Here is a 25,107-nt window from a genome sequence, read left to right as displayed (position 1 = left end):
TTCAGCATGACCGGTTTGGTGGTGGGTCAGTGATGGTCTGGGGAGGCATATCCATGGAGGGACGCACAGACCTCTGCAGGCTAGACAATGGCACCCTGACTGCCATTAGGTATCGGGATGAAATCCTTGGATCCATTGTCAGACCCTATGCTGGTGCAGTGGGTCCTGGGTTCCTCCTGGTGCACAACAATGCCCGGCCTCATGTGGCGAGAGCATGCAGGCAGTTCCTGGAGGATGAAGGAATGATACCATTGAAGGGCCACCACGCTCACCTGACCTACATCCAATAGAACACCTCTGGGACATTGTGTTTCGGTCCATCTGACATCACCTGGTTGCACCTTAGACTGTCCAGGAGCTCAGTGATGCGCTGGTCCAGATCTGGGAGGAAATACCCCAGGACACCATCCGTCATCTCATTAGGAGCATGCCCCGACGTTGTCAGGCATGCATACAAGCACGTGGGGGCCATACAAACTACTGAGTACCATTTTGAGTTGCTGCAATGAAATTTCAGCAAAATTGACAAGCCTGCTGCATCATTTTTTCACTTAGATTTCCGGGGTGTCTTTGAATTCAATCCTCTGTAGGTTGATCATTTTCATTTCCATCAAACGATGTGGCATCCTTTCGTTCATAACACATTACCCAGTCCATATTAGTATAGATATCCAGCATGATATTTTTCTCCATTGAGATCTGATGTGTTTTCAAAGTGTTCCTTTAATTTTTTTGAGCAGTATATATATATATATATATATATATATATATATATATATGTCAGTGTCACTGTTTTTCAACTATATATATATATATATATATATATATAATGTCAGTGTCAAGGATGCATAAAAACATTTATATGATAAATATTACAGGAAAATCTGAATCAATATTGTGTCCCATATAAAAAGATCTATTATAGAACCTTAGAATAATTCTGAAAAAACATACTTCCCAAAGAGCTTACAAATCTGGTATGACAGCCTCTTATATATATATATACACATGATGATAAATATGATCAACCTGCAGTGTCCCACTTTACCGGTATTCACCCTTAAAACACTGTAAAACAAAACTGCATTACTACTTATTTTTGAATGAAATCATAAACCATAAAAAATATATATGACAAAACAGCTCCACCACAATAAGTCTAGCCTTATAATAAGTTTTTCTTCATTACAATCTCAGGCTGAAAACACCTCGACACTTTATGCAAAACACAAGGTCACACTTTAGTTTAGGGTCCGCTTCTCACTATTAAATATTAGCTACGACTTTTGTCTCAGTAAACTCCTAGTTACTGCTTATAATTAGTGAGTTAAGTTTAGGGATTGGGTAGATTAAGGTATGTGGAATATGGTCATGCAGAATAAGGCATTAATATGTGCTTTATAAGTACCAATAAACAGCCAATATCCTATTAATATGCATGCTGATAAGCAACTAGTTAACAGTAAGAACTGGACCCTAAACTAAAGTGTTACACCCCAAAAACAAATTTATGTAATGATAAAAGGTTCATCACATTCAAGTTATTGTATGTATGAAATTAATTTGAATGTATTTTTCCAGGCAAAACACAAGTCACATAATTGACCCACTTTATTCACCCAACGTACCGTATTCATCTCAAACTCACACATGAATGTATTTGAGTGGCTGTAGAAATGTTACATTCATGGTCTAAATATACATATCAAACAACGACTGACAGCTTTTGAATGATTTCCACAGACGTCCTGTGGCCTGAAACAATGAACGCTTCTGCCAATCTGCCAATTAGAAATGTTGTAGATGAAGTATGATTAGCTGAAAGAAATAATTCTCAGACACTCAGTGAAGTAAGTTCATTTAATACAAGTTGTTAAATGTACATTCAGACTCAGATTTGGTATAAATTAACATTGGTTAAATATGAGACATCAAAGGTGTCACAGAAAAAACTCCAAAATGATCCATTATCTAACACACTTCAACACACAAAATATGTATTTGATGATATGTGTGCTATATACAATGTGCTTCTCAGCACTTTGAGACAAAAATATTGCATTATTAATATGTACATACCCATAATAAAAACAAAGAGTTCCAGATGAGACGCACAAATCTTTTAAAACAGGTCTGAATCACCTTGATGCGTGTGTAAATAAAGGCATGGCACTGGCCCTGGAGGCTCTCAGCACGAGCAGTTCCCGCAGCCCTTCACGCTGTTCATGATCTCCTCCTGCAGTCTCTTGCGCTCCTCCTCTTTCTGGGACATGCGCTCGGCCACGGGCCCGGGCTTGCCTCCGTCAGACAGGATCCTGCTGTTTTGAGTGTTCCACAGCTCGGCGTACAGACTGCCCTGTGTGTTCAGGAGAGTCTGGTGGTCTCCGCGCTCGGCCACCTTCCCCTGCGTCACGCGGATGAGAAGAGAAACGAGAGAGTCGGGTGAGAAACACGGGTGGAAAACAGGGAAATGTCTGGCATGCTCTCGATCACCACAGAATAAAACAGAGTCGTCTCTCAGTTTGTAAAAACTGCTCCATTGGTTGTGACATACAAGGAATGTGATGGAGGGGAATTTTAAGTTCAATAGCAAGTAGATTTTACTTCATAATAACAGGTAAGTTGTACAGAGCAGTAGCAGTAAAGTTTACTTCAAATGTGTTATGAGGATTTTAGTAAATCCCACAAGTTCACACAAATTCACATATGAGCTAATGTATTAAAGTTGTATTAAGTTACTGTGGTATGAAGCAGGGTGGGGCCGAGAGCCGTGGGAGAGGAACGAGGCCGGTGGAGTGAATGCTAATGAGAGACACCGGCACGACACACCAGTCTCGAGTCCCACGGAGGAGCGACGACAGTGAAGGGTGAGAGAGGACCAGGCCTGGGACATTTTACATTTTGCTGTTTTTATCATGCTTATTTGACGCAGCTGGCCTCTGCCACTCCTTTCTTTGTGTTGTTTGTGTTTATTGTATGGATAAAGTTACATTTAACGTTTACCGGTTCCTGCATCCTTCCCTGAACTTGAACTTTGTCAGTTAAATTCACATTCTTTTATTTCATGACGAAGTAAATCATTGGGGTAATGCAGAGCTGTTTTACTTGGTCAAAACAATCTGGAGTGTGCTGAAAGTTATGTTAAAATTACATAATATATAACAATTATTCGTTTTTCTGTTGATTAAGCTCTCCAAACAGTTGCTCACCTGTTTAATAATACACAATATATTAAAGCGTCTGTGTTTTTTTTTCCATGGAAGAAATCAAGGGGAACGCAGATGTGATGTCATTGACAAAGCCGTTGCACTGGTTAAAATTTGGGATTTCTCTGGATTTAAGCATTGTTGGAAACATTTGAGAATGTAAGTATTTAAGTCAACAAAATATATAATATTGTTCTAGTGGTTTTTGGATATTTTAATTGAAAAATCGAACATATTGTGCCTTTAGGGGCCAAAGTATACTTTGTTTTTTTACGCGTACGCTAATGTATGTGTACAGTCGAACGCATAGCCTTTCAAAGTAGTTGTGTGGATACTGTCATTCGCAATCACAGATTGTACTTTTTGGAGGTATGACCAAAATAAGAATTTTCACCGGAAAATGTTATCGAACAAATAACCACTTTTGTGCTGGCCAACTAACGTCAAGGGAAAAAACGTTGTTCTCAAATTGTTAATGTTAACAACAGCAGCAGCATTGCATGACTACATTTAATGTGTATTAGGGCTACCTGTAGTTCAGTTTCCATTTCTGTGCAGTTTAATGTCTAATTGTCATATCAACTTACCGTTTTGAATCGAGCTAAGGCAAGCAGATAGTTTTGAACACTGGCTGGTTATGGACTTGCTCAAATTTATTTTGGATGATTTTTAACCCCAAAAAAGTTACAGACTGCAGCTTTAGTCAAAACAGTGCAGATGCATATTCAACAGATTAGCGGTTTCAGAGCCATTCGCAATCAATACTGTACATTTATGACAATAGATTGCTAATAATCTACTTCTGATGAATTATGATTTTATCATCATATATGCTATAGATGAAAAGCGCATGATTTATCTCCCTCATCTATTTGAATGAGCAGCTGAAAGTAGTAAAGGGCAGACGTTTCAAAATAAGAGTCCTGGTGTATTTTGTGCTTGCTTATAATTAAAAGTCCTGCATTATACAGAACATTTTTTTCTGGTTATTATCGGTTACACAAACTACTACAAGCCATTCAATTTGTTTAAAATTTAAATAATTAGGCTATATTTTGAAGCAGAACTATTTAAAAATCTACTGTACCTTTTCATCTTTAAATTTTGCTTGTAAAAGTCTCCTCATACACCTTTATTAAGGAAAAAACAAATGATTTTTAACTGTGCCCCTAAAATTCTTTATGCGCTTCCTTTTTTCGTCTTCAAAATAGCACGTGCTCCTCGGGAAAAATTCATCTTAAATAAGCCAAGATAAGAACGTGTACAACAAAATAATGGCAAGATATGCTTTTCATTTGATTCTCTGTGGGCTGTATGCAAAAAACAATATACAACAGTGTGTTGGCAAGATTCCCAAACAAATGATTTTTCTGAGGCGGTTCTTTTAATGAATAATTCAAAAAGGTGAGTTTGAATTATTTCACTGAATTGAAACCATCAGAGCCAGTAACGAAATCAACATCTGACTCACTCACTGAATTTAATTTCTTTTCACCGTGTTTCTTTATTTGATCCCATTTCATTAAATGAACATTTCTTTGGTTTTTACGAACGGAGAGTTAAGCCTGACAATCGGCAGCACGTCACATACAGCTTAACCAGAACATTCATTTAACTTTCAATGAGATTCGTTAAGACCCCGCAAGGTTAACAATAATCATCTATTTTTCCACCAGGGTCGTTGTGTGAGAACAGCACCGATGCACAGCAATGTTCTGATAAACACACACACACACACACACAAGGAAAAAACCCTGAGCGTTTATGCAGGCTTTGCCTTAGGATCGTTTCAGGGGGCCAGAGGGTGTTTTTCAGCATTTACATCTTGGTTTCTTTTATTGATGCCTTGATATTCCCCAGCATAACGCTGCCTGCAGACAGAGAGACTGTGCGGCTGCATCCAAATTGGAAGAACTGGGCAAAAAACAAGAGATTTAGGGCCATGAAGGGGCACTGATGGAGAGAGAGCGTGTGCATGTTTGAGGAAGGTCTAGAGAGAGAGCAGAAAGACAGCGGTGTGGGCGTTCATGCAGCACTGCCTCTTAAAAGACTGCCAGCAACAAAGCAAAGTATGAAATGAGCTTGCACAATGACAACTGAATGCGTCTCCCGGCTGTTTGCTAGTTACTTGCATCAATTACGACGCCACTTTTGCCAAGCAAGACTCAAACACTGATAGCATTTTTAGCAGCCGTGTGGTTTACAGCTTGAATGCCGTGCAATTACAACCCGTTTTAGATATTGCTGGGCGAACGCAACGTTTCACAACAACATTTGAACGCGAGGTTTTTCCATCACGTGCTCCACCCCCACACCCGCATCCAGATTGAAAAGGTCTCCACACACGGGAGACAAACAAAGGTGTCGCTGAGCATTGGGCAAAAGGTATTTCCACTGTTAATGAGCTAAAAAGCTAGCGGCACACGGCTGAAGAGGCTGTGAGAATGCTCTTTATAGTCATGAGCGTACAACACCAGCTTCAGAAGTGTGCATCAACTCGCATACTTCTACTACACACTAAAAGGAGGAATACTACTTTTGAAAAGGGGAAGCTAAAAGTGCTGGCACTTCGGTACCATGCCAGTCTTTCTACAGTACAGACCCGTTCACACCAAGGACAGTACAGAACAATATTGTCAGAATCAGTGTGTCACGGAAACAAAGAACTAGTTTTTTCCAGCTGATAAACGATAAAAACATTGACAGCCAATCAGAATCCATCCTGAGCTTGAACATTTAAAGCTGTATATGATAAAACTGCAGCGCTTATAATAAACAGAACAATATTTGTTGTCTGGATTCTAAACCTCAAATAAATGCCACAATCAAGACCTCGAAGCAGATCTGAGGGAGAAACACCCAGAAACACCTCATATGTGCCTCTCCCCAGTATAAGGGGCTTTTCTTGCCATTAATGCTTGGATAACACACATACGTCTCCTTCCATTAATAATAATGGCTAGTGTGGTGACTGCGATATACGGAAACCTACCAACGTCCGTCGCCATGATGTTTGGAATGACTTATCGTGAGAGGGAAAAAATGAAGTTTTAGTCGCATAACATCGGTTAATGGAAACGCCATCATTTCGCAATAGTTTTTTGTAGACATTTAGAGAGAGAAAAAATAATAATATTCGCAAAATTTTTGCGCGCATATTGACAAACTCCACACCCATTTCAAGGGCACATTTGGAGGATATAGTCATTGTTTCATAAGCTCTGTTTCACCAACAGACTGAATGTTCAAGGTCACGAGGGCAGTGACAGCAGCGAGAGAGCTCTTCTTCATTCCAATGAAGGACACAGAAGATGTGAATGCTTTCTTCCAGTCCATCTGAACATCTGAAATTAAACTGATCACACCACTTGTTTCCATGTAGACCAGCAACCAGCAAAACATTTGCACCTCAATGCAATATACAACAATATATGCAAATATATTCATTTGAATCCATTATTTTAAACAATGTTATTGTTTAATAACACTGACATGCCCCTAGTGCTGCTTTGACCTCCATGTGAAAAGCAGAGCAGACAACATCACATAAAGGCGATTTCAGGAGGCTGCGTGAAAACGGGCTGCGTATGACATGCCTTTGTCGTGGTGTCATCCAACTTAATGTACGTGTCGACATCTTAACTGCATTCACTAGTCGATGCATTGGGTCTGGCTGAACAGTTGAGCTTGATCTACACGTGGCGACAGCAGAAGGACCATCGTTTGATCAAAAGCTGCATCAAAAGCACATCATTCTCTTTCTATAATAACCTGAAATAGTCAAACATATAAAGTGAACCGGATTCTTGCGAAACGAATGTCGCCCACAGGCTGACAGACACAATAAGCGAGTGTTTCTTTGCAACATTCATGGCAACACAAGCAGCATGAATCCTTCAATGGAGCGATGTGAGCTTTTGTTTCTCGCCTGCATCATCTCTCCACTCACACACTCTCGGTCGACGTCATGCTGGACTGGCCAGAAACAGGACCAGATGTCCTGCGTCACATGTGAACTCTACAACTAGTACACAAATAAAACTCAATAGCCATGCAATCCTTAATAATTTCCAGTCCCGCTTTTGTAAATCAATTTGCTTTGATTTTTCGGCACTGTATTGACACGGGTTCAAATAATCTCAGCTCGCTGTCATATATAACCATTTCCTACATACATTCAAACCACAGAATAAAAGGGAGTGGACTTTTATAGCTATAGTTTTTTACATGCACATTGTAGAGTAGATAATAAGTACTCCTTGTAATGTAACTCGCTATTTAGGTGTTCGTTATAAATTGACCAATAATCATTGCCACTGGGGTCAGGGTTCAGAATCGACTGAACTTTGACCTGGTGGTAACACTGTAGCTTCAGAGTCGAATGCATTGCAAAATGTTGGTGTGAAACTTCATAGTTTTTTGGATTTAACAAAAAATCAGTTTTGTTTTTAGCTTCCTGAACGTGATTTCTGTATGTTTCGCCATCTGTCACACATATTTAAAGGCTTCAGGCGAGCTTACCTGGTTTAGCACAATAATCTCATCTGCATCCACAATGGTGGACAGCCGGTGTGCAATAAAGACAGATGTTCTGTCCCTCACCATCTTCTTCATGGAAGTCATAATATTCTGCAAAGAAAATGAAAAAAAAATAAAAATAATAATCATGAGGTGTTTGAAAAGTGTTGTTTCTCTTTTATCCTCACTCCTCTGAATGAGAGTGCAAGGTTGAAGTGATATTTTTCAGATGTTTCTTTCATTAAGGAACCGTCTGCCTCATGACAGCAACATTTCTCTGCAATAACAAGCTCTGATATGATTGACAGGATTTATATGAAGACCTTCTGACAATAAGATACATTAAAACAGGAGAAAGCCAACAGAGCAAACACTTCCTTGACTATAATAAGGCATAAAGCCTCATGAAAATGAAAAAGCTTAGTGTAAATATCAAATGAAGTGTTCTCAAAACAGGGGAAAACTAGCAGGATTGAGCAGATATTCTTTCTTCAAAGATCTGTTAGTGATCTACTAAATAGTTTTAAAAAACGAGGCAGATAAACCTAGTGGCCCGGTCGAGCCAATGGTTCAAACTGCCCTGACAAAATCTGGCTCAGTTGCAAATAAATAAATATAATAGTTGTTGTTTTCATTGTTCTTGACCCATGTTACGCTGTATTCTAATAAATAAACATAGTATGACACCAACATTTTAGACATGTGACTTATGTGAATAAAAATTAAATCTGTTGGTCATATAAAGTGATCATGTCTCTTCAGAACATTTTTACTAAACCAGTCGATTTATATGGATTAGTTTTCCGATCTCTTTAAGAAGTGTCAGTTGCATAGCTGTCAATGGAGGGACAGAGATCTCTCAGGTTTCATTGAAAAATCTTTGTGTTTCAAAGATGAACCAAAGTCTCGCAGGTTTCAAATGAGTGATTAATGACAGAATTTAAATGTTTGGGTGAAAGATCCCTTTACGACCGAATGCACAGATCTAATTTACTGTTACACATTGTGTTTTCTCTAAACTGTTTGTGTTCAATTAAGACATGCATGACATTTTTGACATATCTGTGTATTTTAGTGGTGCAACGCATCACCAAACTCACAGTTCGGATCATTTTTGGATCAGCAAGAAAGAAAAAAATTTGGGGGGGGGGGGGTGTGTGTGATTGATGATACACATTCGGTTCCGGATTCACCGATTTTTTTTCTTAAGAAAATGAATGGCTTATTGGCTTTGGTATTATTTGATTGAAAGGTGGGTATTGCTGAAGACTTCCCGAATGAAAAACACCTTTACACAGACTATTTTTGTCCGTCTAGCTTAATGGGATTTAATCACTCAGCGCTGAGATTTTAATGCACCATGACAAGTTAAAATGAAAAGGGCCAGTGTCAAAATGCAGAGGTCTTTCCCATTAATTTGCGCTCTGTCTTTATTGCGCTCTTTCTTCAGTGAATGTGTCCTGTATCGGTGCGCTGCCTCGCTAGCTCTGGCCAGAGGGAACACATCATGTATACGCGTTCCCTCTATGATCCATCTGTGCCCTTGTCCACATTCCTGGCACTAGTAATACGCATTATATGCAGCTTGTATTTTGTTGTAATGCTTAATCTTTAAAACAACCCAACAAAGTCATTAATCATCTTACCTTTGGGGATTTGAGACAGGTTGGAGGTTATCCTACTGTTAAGAAGTTATTTACAATTATTTTTAAGAGCATTCTTTTCAGGAATATGAATACTCCTTAAATGTTGTCTTCAGAATGTTCTTAAGAAAAGTTTTTGTGAATACAAAATATTCGTATTATTTTTTTCTTAAATTAGAAAGTAGCACTGAAGAAGAATTTTATTCTAAAGAATGTTTCGTGAATCCGGCCCCTGATTCCTTTCTCAACTGTTTACGTTCACTTAACTTTTTACAAAAACGCTGGCAGGGAAAGAGTTGTAAGCCACCGCCAGCATTTTTGATCATTTTTACAAAAACGTCAGGGTCCCCAGAATATTTTGTTGTATGAATATCTGAAAATGCAATATATCAAAAGAAAGAACAGTCTCTGCTTTTAAACAAAACCCTTTTATTCTAGCTTCATGCATTATCATCAACACCTGAATGTGGGTAAATTTCATAAATCAAATTGCAAAAAGCTGAGAAAAACTAATTTTTTGTCAAAGACTACATCTGGATGGGATTCAGAACGATGATCAAAACACAGATGGAGTAGATCGAGTCCAACACCCCCAAAGCTTCACAGCCCTACAGCTCGTCAGTAACATTAGGCCATTTTGATTTATCTGCTGTTCTGATGTTGATGATCGTGTTATTTTACATATAATTCTGCTTACATATGCAATCGCTTGTTTCTGCTTCTTCGCATGCGTTTAGATCAGGAGATTCAATGCTCTTTCAGAAGATGTGTAATAGCGCCCCCTACCGTATAACAGTGAAAACACGGAAATTTCACACAGCTTGTGTGCACAGATAGACAGTACTGTGCAACTGTGTTTTCATACCTGTTAAGGAATCTACTATTTAATTGATAAAGAGTCCAAAGCTCTTACCTCTTCAGTGATAGAGTCTAGAGAAGATGTGGCCTCGTCGTACAGCAGGATGGGAGGGTTCTTGAGGATCGCCCGTGCGATGGCCACACGCTGCTTTTCTCCACCTGTCACAACACAACATGCACCAGATCACTCAAGAAGAAACTAACCCTAGTCCTCTAAACCCAAGGAGCTCGTCTTTCTTTTCAGAAATACTCCTGAGACAAAGAATGAGGTGTGTACCTGAGAGCTTCAGGCCTCGTTCTCCGACCTGCGTCTCGTATCCGTGAGGCATTCTGAGAACGGCATCGTGGATTCCTGCAAGTCTGGCCACCCGGTACACGTCCTCCGCTGTGGCGTTGATGTTCCCATACAGCAGATTGTAAAATATGGTATTGTGGAAAAGCACAGCGTCCTGAAATTATATTTACATTTGATTTCTCAGTAGATGCTTTTAAAACCAACATGGCATAAAAATAAGTTTCATGAATTTATTTATTTTTCTACAGCCTCAAATTAAGTCTGATTATGGTTCCCATGGTACCTTACTTATAAAAAAAGAAACTAGTTTCTAATAGAGATTTCTTAAAAAAAAAAAAAAAAACCCTGTTGCATTTGTTTTTTAAGGAGGTGATAATCTGATAGTTCTTAAGATGTTTACACTTCCAGTAATGCCTAGTAATGTTTGAGAATGACATTCACGGATGCAGTAGACTAGAGCTGCACGATTAATCTTTAAAACATCCCGATCTCGATCCAAAGACCCACACGATCTTATTCCTCAATGACAACGATTCGCCTGTCTATTAAACCTTTGACAAGTCCAATCATAGCGAACATTCAAATCTGCGTTCACGCCGTCACTGAACCAGAGAAAGCAGTTGTCATGCATGAAACTTCAGAGTCCTTTCGACAACTCAGAATCAGTATTTCCGTGTTACAGATGTTCAAATTATATCAGAAGTTCTGAGATTGAAGTTTATAGTTCGGATATAAACACTGATTTATGTCTACAGTAGCGATCAAAATAGAGCACATCACCTTTTGAAAGTTAATAAATGCATCAAATGAATAAGATTGTATCAATTACATCGTTATGCCAAAAGGTGGCGACAAGTGACTTACATTTAATTGTCTTTGAATCATTAATTCAAGAGATTAATTTAAAGGCGCTGATTCATCCAGTAAATGAAACGAGTGAAGGATTTATGAGCAAGTCATTGAATCATTCATTCAAATTTCTTCTTCGATTTCTTTTTTAAACATCTTAACTGAAGCAATTAACATTATGTCAGAACCTCTAGTACCTTGCATGTTTTTTTGTTTAGTTGTCTATTGAATCTTGTGAAAAAAATTGTGATTCTCAGTTCATCCAGAATCGTGCAGCTCTACTGTAGACAGCGAATCGGCTTTCTTGCCGCTAAAAACAAACATTTTGGAGGGAAGACTAAGATTAACTAAAAACTGAAAACTTTTTATGCGTCTTGGCCATTCATTTACACAACAACACAAACTTTTGAAATCGGGCTTCAAAGCCATTATCGATTTTAGTCGCTTTTCCGAAACCTTGTGAACGGTGATCGTTTTTTCACCGTTGTCGTCTGTACATGAAAAAAAACAAAAAAACATGTTTTTAGTACATAGTCGTCTAAACACCCTAAATATAAATGGAATTGATACATAAAATGCTTAATATTAAAGGTGAATGAGAAACAGCGAGTGCTCTTTGCCAGCTGTCTATCTGCAGTGAAAGCACAAGTCTATCTGGGTTCACGAAACCATTCACGTTTGAAAGCATTAAGTCGGCATGCCAAATACCCCAGTATGTACAGAGACAAATCATAAACTATAGGAAAGTTGCTGAACGCTAAAATAAACGACACTACAGGGTGTTGTGACGGATCATGTGCGCTTTAATGACTTCACTCCATATTGGTTGTCGTTGCAGAGTCGCTCTTCACTTGCATAAAGTTAAACTCAACTTTGCTACATCGTTGGACACGCCTATATCCTGTCGCCGGAAATCTTCAGCTCTCCATTAAAATGAGTGGGATCATGTGGCTTTATGGCTGGCGGTGTGAACGGCGAACCCTCACCTGCGGTATGACCCCCACAGCTTTCCTCAAGCTATCCAAACTAACATCACGAATGTTCTGGCCTGCGACGTAGATGTTGCCCTGCTGTGGCTCGTAGAAACGAAAGAGCAATCGGACAATTGTGCTCTTCCTGGAAGAAATTGAAAACATTCTTAAAGCACGGTCTCAACTGTGACCAACATAAAGACACTTTGCACGAACTCCGTACAAAACAGGACTTTTCAATTGTTCTGTTGTTTTAACAAAGGGTCAGCAAAGTTTATATCAGCTATTGGCATAGAGTTTTAAATGCATTACATTTTTAACAACTTAAAATATAAAAAAAACTGTGAAAATGCATCGTAGTCTGTGAAAACTGTCCGTTTCAAAAATGCTTTAAAAAGAGTTGAAATTATGAAATTTCAATCATATCACAGTTTTAAACGCCAATAATCAAACTTATCCAATAGTTCTCATAACTCTTGCCTTTATTGTTGTATTTCTAAGTAATAGGGCTCCAATTTGTACCCTATTGTGCCAAGATCAGAAGTTCAGTGAAAGCTGAAGGTAAAATAAAGCAAGTAAACCTTCCCTGGAGCACTTACCCAGATCCACTGCCACCAACAATGGCCACCTTTTTCCCTGCAGGGACTTCAAAGGAAACCCCGTCAAGCACCTTTTGTCCCTCCAAGTACTCAAAATACACATCCTCAAACCTGATGGTGGCTTCCTGGGGAGCAACGAGCAGCGGCGGGGCCATTTCCTTCTCCTTCAGGACACAGAGGTCAAAAAGAAGAGAAAGAAAACACATTTAGCAGTCAGAAGTGTACGCTTTGAGGCTTGAAAGTTTCTTCTCACACGGGTTTCGACGACAATCGATTGTAATGGCGTCGTCTAAAACAATAGAACTCGGCACATTTACTCTAATTCTACACACAGATGCGTTAGAGAAATCAAATTAGGGTCTCGCAATAATGGCTTGATGGGCAGTGCTGTCATGCGGTGAAAACCATTACTGATCGCGGCGAACAATCAGACAGATTTTATACACGGTAATTACAGGCTGCATTCGAAATTAGCCAAACGAAGAATGAGATTCATCAACCTCCCCCCCCCCTAATGCTATGAAAGACAGGAAACACTCGAATGTTTTCAAAATCAAAACAAATACTAGGACGAACGACATGCTTTAGAGCTTCAATTTGTAATATTCAAATATAAAAGAAAGCTCTTGTCATGGTATTTTAAAAAGCTCTGGCATTTTAGAGAATAATACAGCTCCATTCACAGGGTATTCCTTTCACATTAAAATAACCCAGTGAAGCGGCGAAGCAGGCCGCAGTGAAGGCCTAGCACACCTTTATTTTCGTGTCCACGTTGAGCAGCGTGAAGAGCGTGTTCATGTCGATGAGGGCCTGTCTGGTCTCTCGGTACACGGTGCCCAGGAAGTTGAGTGGCAGCGAGAGCTGGAAGAGCAGCCCGTTCACCATCACTAGATCTCCCACAGTCATGGTCCCTACAGCAGAAAGAAGCCAGAGTACCGATTACACCCTGTTTACACACACACGTTTACACCTGCTTTTATAGAGGGTGTGCACTGACGTCACTTTCCCGACGGACTGAGTGGCAGAAGAGCTGCTGTGTGACTGCGTTTAACAGGGGAAACTGAGTAAATCAAATGATTATCAGTTAAAACTAAAGGTTGGACTCGATATAAGTGTTCCTTACAACTTCCCAAAGATCCAGTGATCCATGGATATCGACATGCATCCAGGAATCGTGTTTCCTGGTTTTGACGCCGGGGAAATATATAAAGCAAATTTGCCTGTGAACGCTTTATATAAATATAAAATTTGTAGGTCTAAATCCATGTGATCACTTTTATCAATGTTATACATAACATATCGTCCAGCCCTAAAACCTGTATAGTTTTTTGTCAGTGTTTATTTAAAAACATCCAATTATGCAGAATATACGATGGTACATATTTAATTGATGAGTTGTCAATACAATATACAGGGTGTGATTTTACCCCTAAATTGAGCGTATTGACACACAATGATAACTGCAAATCCACGTTTCTCTGGCTGGATCCAGTTGTTTCTGTGAATTACAGCGATCCATTCGCTTCTCTGTTCTGAAGCTTTCAGCAGTCTGTAAAAATATACCTCAGATTTCTGGTAAAATCTAGTTGTACAGTCAATCTCAAATCTCTTTCCCGTTTTAGAAGTGTTTTTTGTCTCCAATGCTGCCGCTCAGTCTTTTTGCCACTCAGTGTGTGTAACGTCACATGCATTCCCTCTATTGGTTGGATTGGGAACATTCAGCTCTTATTTTATCATCGTACAACTGCATGTTGATGAAGCACTACAAAAGAAGCTATATGGTTCTAGAAGTTGAACCCATTAAGGTAAAAGACTTCAGTACAGCCCTAAAGCTATTTTGTGTATCTAGTGAAGGAAAAGAGACATCACTGATTTTCACCTGCCATTATGCCTTTGCTTGCCAGCACCATAATGGCGGTGAGGCCGACGGTGAAGATGGCGCTCTGACCGAAGTTCAGCAAGGCCAGAGTAGAGGTCGTCTTCAGAGAGGATGACTCGTACACCTTCAGGAAACCATCATACCGCTCAGACTCGTACTTCTCATTGTTGAAATACTGAAAGAGAGATAAAGAGAGAAAGACCTTGGGAAAAGAGCACAAAGAACTACTAAGGCTAATAAAGAAAGGTCATGACAATGACCCGTGTGAACACTAGTCAAATAAAAGACATTCTGTAAGAGCAAATCCGTCATTTTGAATTTTACTTGATATTGTATAACTAACTGGAATCAATCGAATGGTAATAACCATGGCATTTATCATGCTAATATAGTATGATAACCATAGTATATGATTACATTCATATACTATGACAATTTCATGCCAAGGTACTAAAAGAAACATGAGATAATCATTATTTTTATTCAACAAAACCAATAAACCCTTTTAAGTGTCATCATCTAAGCAGTTCTCAGGCCTCTGGGACGTGAGCTGAAGCGTGTAACAGCACCCATGCCACATGCTGCTGATGCCTCAATCACATATCCAGATGTCATTAAAGCTACAATTGCATCTCTCCAAATATCAGCAGCTGAGTAAACCACAGGCTAATGCCTTCACAGGCTCGGAGATGAGGCCGAGTGGCTCAAACATCTGACTCTTCAGCGGGGAGAGAGACGGAGTGCAGACAGATGCAGACAGTGTGTGCCTCTGAAACACAAGTGCGTCACAATTAATTAGCTCTGAAATGTGGCGAACGGAGGAGTGGCGATAAACAGAGACTGTTGTTTATGTGGAGGACAGAGACAGGATTATGAAGAGCACCAGAGCAAACAAGATAAAAAACTGAGCACTGCTTTTCTCCCCCAACACATTAATATACGGGCACACATCTGGCCTAACGATAAAACTCATAGAGGTCGACCGATTTATCGATTGCGGTTATCGGTAAACATAAGCGATAGTTTTTCCGGGTTGTGTCCATTACTGTGCGCTGTCATTAAACAGTACGAGAGCGGCCTCTAGAGGCCAAATAAAAGCTATCACCGACGCCTCGTGGAGTTTGTTTTGACACGCGAGACTGTACGCTGCACAGAGCGGGACACTTCAGTTTAGATGCGGATTTAAAACAAGAGAATGAAACCGTGTGTATACAGACCACCACAGTACATGCTTTCATATGATTATAAAGTAATTAAAGGTACAATATGCAAGATTCTGCCGCTAGAGGGCGCTACATTCCAAACATCAACAACGGCGTAGCTTGATGACGATGTAAAGGAGCGTGGAATGATGGGAACTGTCGTTTTCAACTCCACCGTGGATGTAAATCAGTCAGACGGGAATCGAAAAATCATGTTCATGGATGAGGTAAAGTTCTATTTTTATAAATGTTGCGTTTAATGACATGCTTTTTGTGGCGAGGGGGGCGTGGTTCAGCGCGGTCTGTAACCTGAGAGAGAGAAACGAGACGAGCGGGACGTAAATAGGTCAAGTGCAAATGACGAACACCTGTGTCTTATTGCAGTACTTGGCGTGGAGAGAGAGAGAGAGAGAGAGAGAGAGAGAGAGAGATGGACTGAGGACTCGTACGAGAGACTAGAGAGAAAATTGGACGCAGAGAAAGAAAACCGGTGGATCCGAGCTCTCATTTTTGAACTGTTTTGTGCCGTCGCGGTTGCCACGGTGAATGCGCGACTTTTGTTTGTTTTGTTTTATTTTAATAAAGTACGAGTCCCAGTCACGCCGACCCCTGTCTTCTTCCTTCCTGACTCTTGAACCTCATCACACTTTTATTTCATTAAAATGAATTAACCGCAAGAAAAGTATGGTTTAATACTAACTTGGTTATCATAGATGTTACTGTATTTGTCGAATTCATTCAGTTTTACGTGTTCTAAACAATTGTTGTAAAAGTACATTCGAACATACCGACATCATTTGCAAAAATACTGATTAATCTTTATGTATAACACATGCTATATTTATTTACATGGCCATAAACACCAGACGTGTGATAACAATGTCAATAAACTAAACACAAACCTAAAGCAATAATACTTTCCTTATGTAAACATAACTATTACCGAATGCTACATTTGGAAAATATAAAATTAAGCATGCTTTGTCGACAGAACCAGCTGCAATCGGTAAAGAATAATTGTGTTCCATAACGACTGCACGAAACAAGCTAACGTTTGTTGCTTGATAGACGCTACAACTACAACTTCTGCATTTGTCCAGGACTCCACGCAGTACGAGTGGAAACCGAGGGTAACACGGATATGACGCCATTGACTGGCGACTCCCAGCTCACACGCCCCGTTTCCTTGGTTAAAATTGCAATTTTCTCACGATTTAAAAATAGTTGGAAACATTTGGGATATTGTAAGTAAACAACTTAACAAAATATATAACACTGGCCTTGAGATTTTGGGATATTTTAATGCAAAAAAATCTTACATATTGTACCTTTAATTTGTTGACTGGACGTTGCATTAGTAGAGAAAGAACAGCAGTATGTTTCAATCGAGGCTGAGGGGATGCTAACATTAGTACCTCGAGCAGTTAAAAAGTGGGGTCTGTTTGCATTAGTTTATATCCAGCTAGCAGGGCCGTTTCTAGGCATAGGCAAACTAGGCGGTCACCTAGGGCGCAAACAGCTGGGGGGCGCCATTGAGAGCCCCCACCACATTTTTGCCCAAGCGAGTGGAAGAAAAATCCTTCTTTTTTTACATTTCCGATAATGGAGCGTATATTTTCACTAAGTGCTTGTCTTTTTTAGCAAAAATACGCCAACCACTAAATATCTACAGTGGCATAGGTCGTAAGGCGTGAGGTGCTTGAAAGTAGCTTTGGATGCGTTCAACCCGAGTTCGAATCCCCCTTGTGCCGAAATCGCTCTTCTCCCTTTTCCCAACACTTGAGATGTAAAATTTATAGCCTAACATAAAGGTCTCTAGCGTTATATTTTGTCAACGAATTAAAATCTAAATTGTGATATGGCTTTGTGCCTTTATAAAACAGCACAAGACTTTAATTAAGTAGCCTAGACATTTTGTTTGTGCTGCGTGATTTAAAGAAAAGTGCGCACTTTGCTCATGTGATCAGCATGGTAATCTGGTGTTTTTCTCCAAAATAAAAGCTCAAGGGTTTATTTCTTGCAAGTGAAGAAATTAGGAGGACAAAAGTATTGTAATTTTCCGATACTATAGTGTAATGTAAAATATACTTTTGAAATATTCATTTTAATTTATAAAGTAGCCTACATATTATTGGCTATATGGATTTTACATCATAGGAATACTTATATAAATCATAAACTCCGGTGATAATGTAATGTAGACTGAGACTCTATATCATGATAACTAATAAGATGTTTGAGCCCGCTAGTGTCCAGGTACAAGTCAATGGTTTTTCCTTGTTCAATGTGCACAGTTCATGGGTTGAAGCTCTTAATTTTTAGCTCTCAAAGTACCAGATTGATGCATTAATTTATCCTTAAAATGTACAAAATTTTCTTGCGGGGGAGCATGCCCCCGAACCCCCCTAGAGGGACAGTGGGGGGGGGGGGGGTTCAATAGGAATCTTGCCTAGGGTGCCAAAAAGGCTAGAAACGGCCCTGCAAATCCAGCTGGTCATTTTAATGCATTCCTTTGCATATTTAAAGCTAATTGACATGTTCAAAAGCTGACAGAAACAAACAAATTGGAAATGCATCTGATTTCAGTTTTTTTTTTTTATCGTCACTGTAATACATAATTTGATCAAGTGTTCTAAAACAGAAGCAAATAAAGTGTGAAAGTATACATACAATGTCTATTTTCAATGCTATGGCCTTTGTGTAGATATTTAAATATGATCTTTAAGCATGACTGTTTGGATTTATATGAAATGGTATGACACTTTATAATAAGAGTCCATCTGTAACATAAAGGTTAATAAATGCTGTTGAAATATTGCTCATTGACATAACGAACGCATTTTTAAATTTTAAAGTTGTATCTGTTAGCATTAATGCACTATGAACAAATGTGAATGAATAATAGGTTACCGGTTGACCTCTACATAATATATCAATTTCACTCAAATGATTCATTTAAAAACTACTGTGTGTAGCTCGAAGACGTAGAGCTTGATTTTCATAAAAACAAAAATAGACAAAGTAACTGTTAAATTTGTGTCTAAAATGTAAATTACCAAATACTAACTACTAGCTTATTGAATGTTATATGATAGCAATATCACACAATTGTGCTTTTAGTTGGAATATTAGCACAGCATATGGTATATATTGAATAATAATAAAAAAATCTCTCTACAGTGGTGATAAGGAGATAGATGGTGCATCTTGTTAGTATTACGACGATAATCTCAGCGCCTTTATGAAATCATAACGGACAGCTCTCCTGGACTGCCATGACATTCAGAACATTTCATTACAGCTCATCAAACTCAGCTAAGACTCCTGTGTCAATTATCAGAGCAAGCGAAAAGCAAGATTGTTTCGCAAGTGTGTCTTTAAAGACGTGCATAGTGCTGTCAGAAAGAGTGTTTAGAGAGAAGCAGACAGATATAGGTGCTAGTGTAACGGATTTGGAGTGGGTGGAGATCTCATTATGCATGCACACTGGCTTAAAGTGACATTAAATCCACATGCACTGACGGCAATGACAGAAAACAAAATATATCTGCTCTTGAACACAACAGACTGAGATGAAGGGCAGAAGATCTGAGGGTTGAGACACAAACAGAGCACAACAGCTGTTAGGAAATAAGATACTTTATGTAAAGGTCTTGAAGTATTCCTGACACAACACCTTTCACTGATTAGAACATATTATACGACTGCATAAATCAAATGTGTCTAACTGAACAACACTGCATGTGGAAACTTAAGTGACATGAATTTGCAGTACAACACAAAACTAATAGATATATAAAGAGAGATATAGAGTGCTGTATTTTAGAGTAACTTTTATATGCCATTGCTGTTAACTTCAAAGAAACCTTAATAAAAACAGAGCATACATGCATGAAAAGTGGCTTCAGTAGTTTTAGTTACATGCACACCAATACAGTGACAACGACCAAGCATAACTTGAAATATGAATAATGAAATAAATGTTTTACTGGTTTAGATGCAAACCAATAACCTGGTAATGCAAAAAAAACAAACAAAAAAAAAACACCTTTTTTTTAAAAACAGGTTATTTCCCAGTAGTGACATCAACAAATAATTATCTCTGTGTCTCTTCCAAAAATGTTGTCCCAAATGATCAAGCCGCTGCTGAGTGCGGCAAACCTGTTATTTGCAAACTTTTTCCATTTGTTAAAATAGAACGTAATAAACCAGATTTTTTTTATTTATTACATTTTAATTGTAAAAATTGCTGTAATTTAAAGGGATAGTTCACCTAAACCTACAATTCTGTCATCATTTACTCACCCTCATGCCTTTTGTTCCTTTTCGGAATAGAAATTAAATGAAAATATTTTTAATATTATCTCAATTTTCAGTCTATCCATTGAAAGTCAAGGCAATCCGCATTTTCAAGCTTCAAAACGTTCAAAAGACATTGTAAAAGTAATCCATATTAATTGGTGACTGTTTGAGACTGACAACCACATTTACTTAAAGGTGTGATTCTCAAAAAGACCTTATTGACAATAGTGTCTGAATCGAGTAACCGAAGTCAAGTCTGTGTTCTATTCGTGACTATCACATGTATCATATTATTGAAGACATCCATAAAACTGGAAAGTCTGATCACAAAACGACACAAGAGTCCAATCAAGGTGCATGTTCGTCAGTCAAATCTTAATTAAGAGCAGCTTTTATCTCGGAGTTAGGGCTGCATGATCAGTCGTGCTTTAATCGTGATCATTTCTGCTTCTCGATTCATTAAAAATAGACTTACCATTGCAATATCTGCCCCGCTGATTATTTGTTTTGAAAACGTTTTCTAATTTAGACATTTCCATTATATTGGATTGGGAAGAAGCCTCCACTGTCGTTCCTGCTTGGGGTTGCCAGATGTCAAGAGATTAAATCCCCCAAATAATGGATACATTTTCTGCCATGTTTTACTTAATCTTCTCAATCTGGCAATCATGCACACGCTGCAAAAACAAGCTCTAATGATCCGATAACACGTTTAGTGTTGTTTATTGTGAAATTCTGCTCGATTGAAAGTGTCATAGGGGTCTTCACGAGGCCGCGTGTGCGAGTTGCTGCTACTAAATGTGCGAGCGAACCTTCTCTGACAAACTGTAATAAATCCAAACATGAATCTCGACCATATTGTTAGCGATCATGGTTGATTAATAAATGCAGTCTGTGCAATCTCTGTGCTTCAATACAAAGTAAAAATGAACTTGGAATTAATATTGGGAATTTAATTTTACACGTTTTAGCTAAACAAAACTAAATTTGTTTTATGTAAACAAACAAAAAGCTTGTGTTTACACACAGCTTTTGTGTGTGTGTGTGTGTGTGTGTGTGTGTGTGTGTCAGATTAGGGCTGCACGATAATGGTTAAACTGATAATCATGATTATTTTGCTCAAAACTTATAATCGTGATTAATCACAAAACTGACTGGCGCAGCTCCAGTGGAGAGACTGCCTGAATATGAAACCTTTGAATGACACAAACGGCTCATATTGTCTTCTCTGCAAGCAAACGAAACCACACATGAAAACCCACAACACTCGTATGTGCCTCTCTAAAGCCAGTTTCACACAGCGCTTTGAACCCAGGAAATTGCCGGCAAATTGCCAGAGAGCCTTCTGTGTGAACGCAAACATGACCCGGGATCGATGCCAGGTTGGGGATCTAGTAACATTGCCGTGTTCAGTCCCGGAACGCGCGCTGTGTGAACAAAAGCCGTAATAAAGCCGTGTCGTAGTGATGTTGCTGAAGCCAGGATCGTTCGCCAACTGTGAAATGGTACGTAATGCACAAGTTTATGATCGAATCAGAGAAAAAATGCACAAGCGAGGTTTCTCGAGAGAGAGAGAAATCGCAGCTCATAAGCAAACTTAAGACGCTGCTGAGACATTAAAGTCACATCGATGCCACGTGTCTTTACAGGATTTTTATGGGTTGTGTGTGAACTCTCTGATTCCGGAAAATCACTGGTAGTGTGAATTAGGGCTGCACGATATTGGAAAAAAAATTACATTGCAATATTTTTTTCCCAACAATATATATTGCGATATTGCGAGCCATCAATCCAGGCTAAAGTCAATAATTACCATTCCATGATATTAATAATTTCACTAATAAGCAAGCTTCATTACAAGTGACAAAAAGGCCACTTAATATTTTATTCCAAAATTAGAATTCCAAAATCTCTCTCTCTGTCTCTCTGTCTCTCTCTCTGTCTCTCTCTGTCTCTCTCTGTCTCTCTCTGTCTCTCTCTGTCTCTCTCTGTCTCTCTCTCTCTATGTTTTCGGTGCTGATGCAGTGACGCGTTCAGGTAGAGTTAAAAAAAAATTGCTGATAACTTCTGGATTTGAAATAAAAAAAATTGTGAGTATGTGTTTCTGGTACAGCCGCGGATCGGTTAACCTACAAACTGCAAACGCAGTATACGTGAAAGCACTATAGCGCGTGCTGCTCCTGCAATATTGTAGTTCCAGGAAATTGGATAATGAAACACTGATTAAAATTAAGATACAATTAATACAAAATGAAATTCGCTTTAACGAAAGGCTTTGTGCTTTCTGTTTGAGGTCTCTGTGAAAGTTTTAAAGCAGTCTGTGCCGCTTTCATAACGGTCGCATTTATTTCCTCATAAATGCGAACACGAAAAATAAAAGACTTTTTAAAAAAGACAACCATCCACAACTTTATAACACTCCAGAAAAGTACCTCTTTTTGGTCAACATCCTACTTTTTGTAGACGAAATAGTCCCAAATAGCTGATTTTGACTCGTGTTTACTGTGTGCTACCGTTCTCTTAATACACTGTGGGTGCTACTACCCTTCACATCACATGTTCCGGCGATGTGACTATCGCTCATTCGCACATCGCGATGTCGATGTTAAAACAGAATATCGTTCAGCCCTAGTGTGAATTAACCAAAATCAAACGAACCCGGGGCAAATCCCGCGTCACTTTATCCGTGTATTTTCTGGAATCTCTGTGTGAAAGGGACTTAATACTGTATGACATGGCAGACAATTAGTGATCCAGCAAAACGCAATCCCTATCATGTTTTTTGCTAGAAAACAAGCAAACAAATAAAAAAACAGTTGACTTTCCTCAGGCGTGTCACAAATGTTGCAGTGACAATGCAGATTATGATGTGACCCACCTTAACAGTCTCATAATTGAGGAGAGAGTCGATTGCAGCATTTCCAGCCTCATTATCAGCCTTATTCATCTGGATCCTGAACTGCGTCCTGATCAAAGACAGACGAGAGATTAGTACAACAGTTTGTTAATGTAACAAACAACGGCTGCTATTTGACAGACACATACAGTACCTCCATTGTGTGAAAGCGACTGTGAATGCGCTGTACGCCGAGAGGGTCCCGAGAGTGACCAGAGCAAACTGACCCCCGCATTTATAATACTGCAAAGAAACAGCAAAACAGCTGTGGGTTACTGAAAGAGCAACTGAATATCAGGCACATCAGCACATGTGGGACACCACTATACAAGATTATCACGGGTCCTGGCGTTAATACCTCCTGTGAACGCATTTCAATGAAACTTTGGATGTGTGCGCTTCACATGATCGGTGTCACATGACGTTAAAGGGGTCATATAATGGTACATGCACTTTTACAAGTTGATTGTACTGAAATGTGTGTTGGCAGTGCCTGTGCACAACCATCATATAATGATAAAAATCCATCCAGTAGTCTTTTTAAAATCTCCTTGTATGTTTTACCCTCTCTCAAATCAAGCCGTTCAACTTTGTGACGTCACAAAATCGACGCCCCTCCCACGATTGTTGATTGACAGAAGCGTTTCAACACAGACCCGTCCTCGCTCGTGAGCGAGCTGTCTGTCATCATAGTCCGCACGTCATTGTTGATACCCTCACTGGAGCGCTGTCTATGAGCAGAATGGCGTCTGTGATTGTGGTGTTCTGTTCTTGGGTGTAATAATGAACACAGCATCATTTTGATGTTCCTAAATCCGAACCGCTGAAGACGCAGTGGCTGAGTTTGTTTTCAAAGGGAATATTCCCCACGATCAACGTCAATGCTTTCATGTTTGCGCGAATCATTTCACACCAGACAGCTTTACAAACGAGAAAAAAAGGATCGGTACCAACGTGTTCCTGCTGCACCTCCAGAAGAAGTGAGTGTAATGTTTTATTAACCTTTATATTAAAGCTCCAGTATGTAACTTTTGTATTTGACCACAAGAGGGCGCAGTTTCCAACAATAACAAAGGCGAAGCTTGATGACGCTATCAAGGAGGTGACGATGGTAGATGTCGTTTTTAATGCGTTTTCACCATCTAGCGATGTATCTAAATGGAATTAATGAATCATGATCACGGATGAGGTAATTTATTCGTTTTTGTATTACCTGTATGTCTGATCGTATTATTTTATGTCATCATAATTAATGAACTGCAAGGAACGTGAAATGTTATGCTATATTATCCCGTTACAACATACAGCTATTTGTCAAATGATTTGTTTGGTTTATGTTGTGCAGTTTTACGTTTTTATGGTTAATGCCGTGTTGTTTAACGTGTTCAAACCAATATCTAAAAGTCAATTTGAACGAACATTTGCAAGTAATGACTAAATATATTTTTTTAACAACATATCCGATTGTATTTAATTGTACTGCCATAATCTCGGTCACCACACGTGATAAAAAGCCTTACCGAAGTACAAAGAGCAATATAACTTTGTTTATAAGTGCTACTATTGACAGTTGCATGTCTTACCTGTCTATCAATACACTCGCGAGAGCAGAGTCTCTGTCAAGTCCAAGATTGTCGCGCAGCTCTCTCCATCTCGAAAACGCCTGGCCGACATTTATCCGGGTTTTATTCCTTCGTTTGTCACACAGTCCGTGACTCCGCGTGTATCCGAATATGGACGCTTTCGTTTTGTTGGCACTTCAATACTTGCCAAAGAGTAATCGTGATCCATAACAGCTATAACCATACAGTCTATGGCTTTAACGCTTTAACCACCACTTCCGCACATGTGATATTCCGGTGTGGTGGGTCATATTTTTTATTTTATTC

General features: G+C 39.1%; 1 protein-coding gene across 1 annotated transcript in view; it reads right to left on the bottom strand.

Annotated features, from left to right (window-relative positions):
- Positions 1 to 1,577: 1,577 nt before the first annotated feature.
- Positions 1,578 to 25,107, bottom strand: part of abcb7 (ATP-binding cassette, sub-family B (MDR/TAP), member 7) — a 54,343-nt gene continuing 30,813 nt past the window's right edge. The window contains exons 7-16 of the mRNA XM_079892303.1: positions 23,373 to 23,461; positions 23,201 to 23,288; positions 14,819 to 14,993; positions 13,693 to 13,850; positions 12,940 to 13,103; positions 12,356 to 12,485; positions 10,503 to 10,674; positions 10,281 to 10,384; positions 7,728 to 7,835; positions 1,578 to 2,404 (exon numbers count right to left, since the gene is read on the bottom strand). Of these exons, the coding sequence (XP_079748429.1) occupies positions 2,189 to 2,404; positions 7,728 to 7,835; positions 10,281 to 10,384; positions 10,503 to 10,674; positions 12,356 to 12,485; positions 12,940 to 13,103; positions 13,693 to 13,850; positions 14,819 to 14,993; positions 23,201 to 23,288; positions 23,373 to 23,461 (1,404 nt within the window). The 3' untranslated portion in view covers positions 1,578 to 2,188. The remainder of the gene's footprint in view (positions 2,405 to 7,727; positions 7,836 to 10,280; positions 10,385 to 10,502; positions 10,675 to 12,355; positions 12,486 to 12,939; positions 13,104 to 13,692; positions 13,851 to 14,818; positions 14,994 to 23,200; positions 23,289 to 23,372; positions 23,462 to 25,107) is intronic.

This window comes from Squalius cephalus (assembly GCF_949319135.1).
Source record: "Squalius cephalus genome assembly, chromosome: 14".
NCBI classification, from domain to species: domain Eukaryota; kingdom Metazoa; phylum Chordata; class Actinopteri; order Cypriniformes; family Leuciscidae; genus Squalius; species Squalius cephalus.
This window is presented reverse-complemented; position numbering and strand designations above follow the sequence as displayed.